At 45.4% G+C, this 8,902-nt stretch overlaps 1 protein-coding gene across 2 annotated transcripts; it reads right to left on the bottom strand.

Moving 5' to 3' along the window:
• Positions 1-302: 302 nt before the first annotated feature.
• si:dkey-175g6.2 (neurosecretory protein VGF) lies at positions 303-4,470 on the bottom strand. Of its 2 annotated transcripts, none has more exons than XM_042093820.1 (2): positions 4,252-4,470; positions 303-3,271 (listed from the first exon to the last, which is right to left on the bottom strand). In XM_042093820.1, the coding sequence occupies exon 2, from the start codon at positions 3,214-3,216 to the stop codon at positions 1,162-1,164; it is 2,055 nt and encodes a 684-aa protein (XP_041949754.1). In that variant the 5' UTR covers positions 3,217-3,271; positions 4,252-4,470; the 3' UTR covers positions 303-1,161. The 2 variants fall into 2 exon arrangements, with proteins under 2 accessions (XP_041949754.1, XP_041949753.1); XM_042093819.1 differs by having other exon boundaries at positions 303-3,275; positions 4,266-4,470.
• Between the last annotated feature and the right edge of the window lie 4,432 nt (positions 4,471-8,902).

Genomic DNA, 8,902 nt, shown 5'->3' with positions numbered 1-8,902 from the left:
AAATGTTCTTTCTTTATTATTTTTTTTTATTATTATTTCTGATCACATATATTCAAAGGAAAAATATTTTCTCTTTGATTGATTTTTTTTGTATTCTTTTTTTTTAAAGATGCAAGTACAGACACACGTGCAAACTCTAACCTCCCACGGATCTCCAAGCTCCACTTCTCTCCCCACTGTATTTTACAAAGATTTCTTTTGATCATGGAAACAAGATTTCTGTACTTGTTGGCAAAATGACAGTGTAAACATAATTTCTTTGAATGGGCCTATAAAGACAGGAAATATGAAAGATTAAGATATCTGGCGCAATACATTATTTATTTCAGGACTTCATGTGAACTTGCAATGGCAAATGATAGCAGATATGAGTTAAAAGAGTGGATAAATGAGTGATGAAATTGCAATAAATAATTAACATAAACTTAAATGACAGTGCAGTACAACAAAGTACAAAGTTTCAATTCAATTCCATAAAAGCATTGATTATCAATGGAGAATATTCATATAGGCAATACAATTTTGTATAGGCTGCTGAATCATATTCAAAATCATATTCAAAAGAGTACATTGTACGAGAGAAACTCAAAACAACTCAGATGAGTGTTACATTGTAATTTGCAACATATAACAATATTTCAACAGGAAAAAATGGCATATGTTATAATATAACTCCCTCAGTGCTGTTCAAGGGGGGAAAAAATAATGGTTTTAAAAAATGCGATACTTTTGGTATGAACATTTGGGTAGTATCACATTTTCAATGATGATGAAACAAAAATCATCTGTATGTGTAAACGTAAGTCTCTTGCATGCAGTATGCCAAAGACTCCATTATGTGCAAGTGATTGAGAGCCAGACCACAGTGAACTCTCTCTCCCCCTTGCATGTCATGATGCATACAGCAGAGCATTCTCTCACCGAAAAAACGTGTAAACTGTGAGAGAATGGAATGTTTATAAAAGAGGATTCAACATGTGAATGACATCTCATCCTGTCCTGATTTGTTTTTAAAAATACTGACTAAATCAAGAATGAAACCTGAAACCATCATAACTATAACAACATTTACATTAACCAAAAAAATAAATCAATTCAATTCCCCCTCCCCCTCATACCAAGCTCTGATCTCTCCTTTATTATCTCAGCGGTCAGATTGCACTAAAAGATTCGACGGTGAAAGTATATTTTCTCTATAAAGTTCTCCAGTTCTTCATCGTTTTCCTGCTGTTCCCCCAGATCCACGTTATCGTAATCTTGGGGGTAATAGTAGGACGACGCAGGTCTCCTGTTGGCCGGGGGCTGTGGTTTTGGCATGGGGAGAGAGTAATATGTCCGAGGATGGGGCATAATGTAATTGGAAATGTACGGGGAAGGGGGCCCCATAGGCATAACCTTCCAGCTCTGCCCCTTCCCCTTAAGTTTGTTCATGTTTCTGCGCTTGGGCGGCTTGATGCCATAGTCCAGTGAGTCCTCAAAGTTATAATCGTATGCAAATGCTGGCTTTGAATAGAGGCGAGGCTTAGGTGGGGGGAAGTATACAGGGTAATAGGCTCGATATGGCTTTTGGTAATATGGATAAGAAGGATAGGCCATAAATTGTTTGGCCGGCTTAAACCAGTAATCCTGTTTGAACACCTTGGATTTGCCCTTCTCCTTGTACCATTTTTTGTACGGATTGACGCTCTTGAAGGGTTTGGAGGGTTTGGAGATTTTTGGGGGGGCGGGGGGTGGGGAATACTTGTAGAGCGGAGTCTGGGGTCTCGAGGGGGCCACGAGGGGCCGGAAGCGAGGGACACTGACCGCGGGGTTGTCCTTCCTCCTCTTCTTCTCCTCGACATCGCTGATGATCTCCACGACGTCGTCGGCGGGCAGGTGCAGCTTGCTGGAGATCTCGATCAGCCGGTCGATGGTCTGGAGGTCCATGTCTCCGTCGTCATCGTCACTCTCCACCTCGTTGGAGCGCTTGTCCTCGGCCATGTTACCCAGGATGCTGGCCTTCTGCCGCTGCTTGGTGAAGGACGTCTGCTGCTTGCGGTCCATGTACTCCAGGAGCATGTCGGAGGCGATGTCGGCCAGGCGCTGCTCCTCGTCCCGCGCTGCCTCTGCTTCCGCCTGCTGACGTAGCAGCTCCTCCTGCTCCGCCCGTGCACGCGCTTCCTCATTCTCCCGCGCCGCATCCTCATCCTCGTCCGCCACCTGCTCAAAGTCGTCCATGAAGTTCCGTTCGTAGCCTGGTGCTGCGGCCGCCACCGCCGCTGGTGGCTCTTTCGTCTTGTCCTCCTGCCACTTGAGCTTCTTGGTGGCCTGGGCCAGTTGCTGGTTGTACGCCTTGTAACCCTTCAGTGGCGGAAGAATCTCATTGTCCTGGAGGCCCAGGTCAATGTTCTGGAAGTAGCCTCTAGTCTCGCGCTGGAGCTTGCCAGCATCCCTGTTTGTGCTGGTTTTGGACAGGTCGTTGGCCATGTTGTCTACCTGCCTTTCAAAACTCCTTTCCTCCTCCTCCCTCAACTCCTCCTCCTCCTTCACCTTCTCAGCCACCACCCCCTCCCTCAGCTGACTCCCCTTTTGGGTCACAGTTGAGTTTTGATCTCTCTCCACCTCTCCCCACTGCTGCCCACGTTCGTCCGACGGGCCTTTGTAATCCGCCAGCTCGCGAGCGGCCATGTTGACCTGCTCTCTCAGCGTCTCCATGCTCTCCTCCTCCTCCTCTTTCATCCGCTCTTGAGTATATCCCAGCTGCTCTCTGCCGACTCCCTCCTGACTAATGCCCTTGTCATCGCCATCTGAGTCTGCCGCACGCTCCCTCTCTGGCCCCCTCTCCTCCTCCTCCTCCTCCTCCTCCTCCACCTCCACCTCTTTCCTCGGATGGTCTATCGAGTCCATCAAAAGGGAGGCCAGTGCCCAGGCTGCACTCACGTCTGGGGAGGGTGGCGAGCTCCGCTCCGAGGCGGCCAGCACGCCACGGACGCCGCTCTCGTCATCGCCGCCCCCTCTGCGGTGCGTCCTGATGGCGCCTTGCCCAACCATGGCTGCTGCCGCCTGTGCCAGCTGCTGGACTTGGATGTCATGAGGGCCACTGATGCCACTGGCGCTGCTGCTGGAGGGGCTGTCGCTGGCGGGCAGAGTGGCGGCGCTGGCGGGCAGCTGGGGGGCGACGCTGAGGAGGGCTAAGAGCAGAAGTGAGGTGCAGGAGGAGCGGTGACACCTGGTCATGACAGTGCGGAACTGGGAGGATTGGGGCAACAGGCAGAGGGGACAGGACAAGCACCTTGCAGAGGCAGAGAGGGAAACACACACACACACACAGACACACACACACACACACACACACAGAAATGAATATTCTCTCATGTATTGTTCATTGTTAAATACTGTTCATATCAACATCAACAACAACTGCAACAACTACATCACAACAATAATAATATGAAAAACAAGGGTGATAATACTAATAATAATGATAATGATGATAATAATAAAAATAATAATAATAATAATAATAATAATAGTGCTAAATGGTCTCCCTGGCTGTTTGACACTTGCTACTATGCAGTTTTTCAGATTTTCCCCGTGGGAGTAAAAGGGCTTTGTCTTGCTTTGCTAGGAGAGACGCTGTGATTTAAAGACTGCAAAATCAATATTCCATTTACGAATGTGGAGTCACTCGTGAGAGGTCTTATATCTTAAGTGTCACAGGTAGCCACGCGTACGCTATTTGTCTTGTTCAGGAGGTAAATGCGGGGCTATAATTTACCGCTGGAATGTTCTAATGGTGATAAAACTGAAGAGGGGATCTGTGGGAATAACCACAAGTCCATTTAGTGATTCGTGCCAAATCATAGAGTTTAAGAAATGACCGAAAAAACAGTATTTCCAACAAAATGCAATAGCGTTTTGTCATCCGTATGTTGAATGAGGGACGTTAAATTAGGCTGCCGAGACATAACCTGTTCATAAAAATCTAGCCTACCCGTTTCAGTTACACATTATGGAATTCCTTTACATTCGCCTACAAAATACGTTCATTCATAACTTTCCCCAAGCCGTATTCACACATTCTATGCTGATTTAATTCTACTGTCCATGTAACATTTCCGTGAATGGACAAACTGTTAAAATACAGTCATACATTTAGGCATCATCTGCATTTCACGGAAAGTAGCCTACACATTTTACAGAGCTTTTCGACTGGATGTGAGGTAAATTCTTGAAGTACCGTAACACGTCAAAAATCATGCTTTTACTCACCTTGAATCTGGGGGAAGGAAGTAGGACCGGAGTAACTTTGCGTTTCCCCTTTCTTAGTGCACAACCATGGCTGAGAAATGAGAGGACAATGCTATCCGTTTTAAAGCGATTTGTGAAAGAACTTGTTTTTTATTCGGCTAGAAAAAACTTATGAGTTACAGCAGTGTGATGTCACAGGTAGGATGATCGTGCTTCGTCTACTGTAGGTTATTCGCGATGTTTTTCTTTTTTTTCTTCTGAAGACAGCAACTTCAATATATATTTATATATCTGGACACGTCTACCCATGTGATCCAAAAGTCATCGCAGCGCCGCTGACGTCAGGTCTTTCATTGACAAGATTTTTTTTCTGTCTTCACTGAACTCCGACGATAGGCTACAGCGCAGTAATGAATGACTGGAAAAGGCATGAATGAAATCGTACACTGTTCATTCACAGAAATGAGCGGGTCGCTGGCACTGCAGAGTTATATGTAGGGAGTGTTAATTGACCATTCTCTCGGTTTCAATTAGCCCACTATAGCCGACAGATTAATGGATAATAGCCAGGAATGTCTCGTGACGTGAATTTTCGTGCTTTTGTTGCTCGGCGCACCACTTCTCCTCGTATAGCATACCCTGTTGATACCCGTGTTTAGGATACCCCTCGTCATTGGGAAGAAGCCGGATTGCAGGAACCGTCGTGACGCAAGCTGTTCAGCTTCAGTGCTTCGTTTCCGCTCAATTTCCTTGGCTCGTTTAATTTTCCGCTCATTGTGTCATTCTGTCGTTGACTATCGCCCATTTGTCTCGCGCCTGTCATACTTCAGTGACGTGCCAGGCGGACGCTGGCCTTTATCCATGTTGCATTTTGATATTCTGCTAGACAGATCGGTTCACATGAACACACATTATTATACGCCATTATTATTAGACTGTATCGATTGGGACATTCGTTGTAGTGTTACCTCAAACACAACCACTTACTCAACACTGCTGTTTTATCTGTGGATATATAGCCTATTATCAGCCGTGAGACTGGGTATTGTCTTCCACTTCATTTTATGATAAGATATCGATACAAATGGAGTAGGCCTGGTTATTATTAAGTATTATAAGTAGGGAGACCCATTTCCCCAGCCAGGTAATTACACAGAAACGACCTCCATAACCTCGCAGCAGTCAAAATTAATACGGAAGTTAGCCCTTTCCAGAAACCAACCCCTGGAAGTTACATTTCTTGCAGCTCCCTGAAGTAAGCTGTGTGTAGTTAAATGCATGAAAGGATCCCTGCGAATGAATGGTGGTGCACGAGATTTCTCTAACCTAATATAACATATTTAACAATTAATTTAACCGAATCAGAACAATACACTATAGTAGCCTAATAATAAGCCAGAATCATCATAACAAGTTACATGATATATTTCACAAGAACCATATCAGTCATGATTTTCTTTCAGAGACTCAAGTATTTTGTGAGTAGGCCTACTTTATTTATCCATTATTTCATTCCTTTTAATAATAATAATAATAATAATAATAATAATAATAATGATAATAATGTATTTGTTATATCAAACTGAAAATGGATTATTCCACAAATCAAGATTAGTGTTCTTATCTGGGAAACATTGTGAAATCCAAAAGAAAAATGTTCACGTGGGTGATTCAGGAACCTTAAAAACACCATAGGCATAGTTGAAAAAAGGTTTTTCCATAGTCAGTTTTCTTAGGTGGCTTATGAATCTGAAAATCAACGATTGGGCCACTAACATATCAGTCAGACACAAAAATGCTGCTGATTGGCTATAGGGAAAGGACGGAAGAGGTTGTGGGTGGAGTGGAGAATTTTGTTTTCAGATCTGTGACACACTTGATTAGAATATTTTGCATAGCCTACAGCTGCTTTAATAATAAAACAATATAGTGGTGGTTACAAACCTTTGAATCTAGCACAGACAAATCTCTCTGACACCATTGCCAGGGTGCCCACCCGTACCCCCCACAATTGTTCATCCCTGCCCCCCCCCCAACCCCACCACCCAAGTAATTTCCTCTGGTAATCACAGTGATAGAGGAGACTCCTGCTTTTATAAAATAGTCTATTACAGTGTCTCAGCACCTGCACTGACCTGCTCTGGCCTCTTCAGCAAGCGTCTGAATAAACTGTGAGTGTCAGTGATGTCTCAGCCTCCCTACCACAGAGCCTCTGCAGGCCCAGGCACCAGGGAGGGTGACTCACTATAGGTGACACGGTACACATTATTGCATATTTGGGGGTCCATTTAGCGTTCAGTTCTCAGTCAGTTTTCATTTATCCAGCAGCCTGTTCCATGAGATGAAGAACACGGAGCGTAATTATTTACTACCTGGTTGCTGTGTGTTTTGGTCTCCCCATCTTTGTCTTTGTGTCCCCATTTGCCCCCCCCCCCCCCCTTCATCTAACACACCCTGTTTAATTCTGCCCCCCCCCCCTTCATCTAATGCTCTCTGTTAAATTCTGCCCCCCCACAGGTCTTGTGCTTCCTATCCTATCTTTTGCTTCATTTCAACCCATCTCTCTTCCACCCTTTTGTTCTCTCACCCACCCCCTTCTCTCTCTCACCCACCCTCTCTCTCTCTTTCCCACCCTCTCTCTTTCCTCCCACCCTCTCTCCCCCTCTCTCCATGCAGGAAGCCAGAGGGCAGATTCAGATATAATGGCTTGGCATTATCGACTGCCACTCAGCATTAGGCTGGCCTCAACCCCTACCTGTGCCGTTCCCTCCCCCGCTTCTGACTCAGCCCGGCTGAGGCTGCCTGCCTGCCTGCCTGCCTGCGCACTTTAACAGTTTGGCATTGAGAGGTGGTAGACGTCGAAAATAATTCCAAATGCCGATGTACCATTTCGCCTCAAGGTTAGCGCCAACATTCTACATTAACCCACTCTTGAGGAGAGAGGGAGAAAATAAATAAACAGGGGGGGGGGTTGTGAGTGTACTCAGGCATGCACCCAAAGGGAGGAAAAGCATTTTTTTAAGTTTATATAACTGATGCTGATTTCCTTATCATATTACCAGAGCTCCCTTTATCACTCAAGTAAATGTATGCACTGATTGGTAATTGCTCTCTCTCTCTCTCTCCCTCTCTCTCTCTCTCTCTGTGTGCCAGCTTTAATCGTGGAAATGCTTTCAACTTGTCAAAAACATGCCACCACCGCCAGAACTAATGCAAATACAGAGAGCTTAATGGAAGAGAGCATATGCCACGCCTTATGAATATATGAATACCAACGCCCACGTGCCATGGAAAAATCTGGAAACGATTAATTCAACCGTGCAAGATAGATTCTTTTTTTTTTTTTTGCTCTACCTCGCCACCACTCCATTTTAATGGTGTATGCACAGAGCTGCCTGCCTGCCGCCCACACGCAGTGTGGGGGATAAGAGGAGTGAAACAGCGTTGGTGTGGTGTGGAGTGGAGCGGTGCGTCGGTACAGGAGTGCTTAGCCCCGTTATCAGTGCTGATACGCTGCAGCTTGTGCAGGTGCCGGTCCCCACTGAACACAAGCCAACGTAGCGCCGAGCGTTGAGCTCTCCTGCCCGCCCGCGTGACCAACGGAAGTAGAGAAAAGCCCTGACATGATGAGCCGTGGAGCAGATGCTGACCAGTACAGACCGGGCCATGTGATTCTCTATCCGATTTAACAGAGACACACATCTATCCTGTCCTGAATGGGTTGTCCACTAGGACTGCTTTGACCCAAATGCTGGCTTTAATTCAACTTCATACCACAGCTTTAGGTTTGTTTGTGGACATTATGCTTTTTTTTTTTTACCGGATGTATTTACCAGTGCGGGAAGGGGTTTAACCTAATCAGTGACATTACCCAACATCTGGCAGATTGAGGGGACTTTAATACACTGTAAAAAACGCTGTCTCTGTGGACAGCCCAGGCAACAAAAACAACTTGGTCCAACCTGGACCATAAAAACTAAGCAAACTGTTCCAGCCAGTCACCGACGTGATGCGTGTTTACTGTAAGAGAGTTTAAATTGCACAGGAGGGAGGGGGAGGGAGTAGCGAGCTAGTTTTCTGTTTTGTTTGAATGTCAACAAAAGTGACATTACCCAACATCTGGCAGATTGAGGGGACTTAGCCAAAATTTTGAATGTTTACAACTATCACACCCCTCCCCCTACTAGCACCCTCCCATCGAGTTTGTGTGATATTGTAATGTGCGCGAAGAGGGAGGGGGGATCTGTGGTGTGTGCACAAATTGTGATTGACAGTCAGATCTCACATAGCACTGCACTGATTGGACCAGAAAAACCGGGAGCTGTGGATTTTTGCAAAACAAATAACAGGCTCTAGGTGGAGGTAGAAGTGTGTGTTTTTTTTTCTAAAACCGGCTGATTTATGTTGTTCTGTCAGAGCATAGTGTCGGTTTCAGTGAATACGATCAAAAAAATCTTGCCGACTTCAGCTTTAATGCAACTTTAACCTTGTATTATTACCCGGCTCTTAAGAGTGCTGCAGAAAGTTCCATTCACATGAATGGGCCTTCCCAACGTTCGGGCCTATGTTAAATCTATATAAATCACCGGCAAAGTATATAATCACCGCTGTCAATGGCAACGGGTTGATTAACGTCTTTCATATCCCTCCGCAAGAATTCCGTTCGCGCAAT

The sequence above is a fragment of the Alosa sapidissima genome, chromosome 5 (genome assembly GCF_018492685.1).
Source record: "Alosa sapidissima isolate fAloSap1 chromosome 5, fAloSap1.pri, whole genome shotgun sequence".
NCBI lineage: Eukaryota > Metazoa > Chordata > Actinopteri > Clupeiformes > Clupeidae > Alosa > Alosa sapidissima.
Note: the sequence above shows the minus strand (reverse complement) of the source record. Positions and strands in the feature narration are given on the sequence as shown.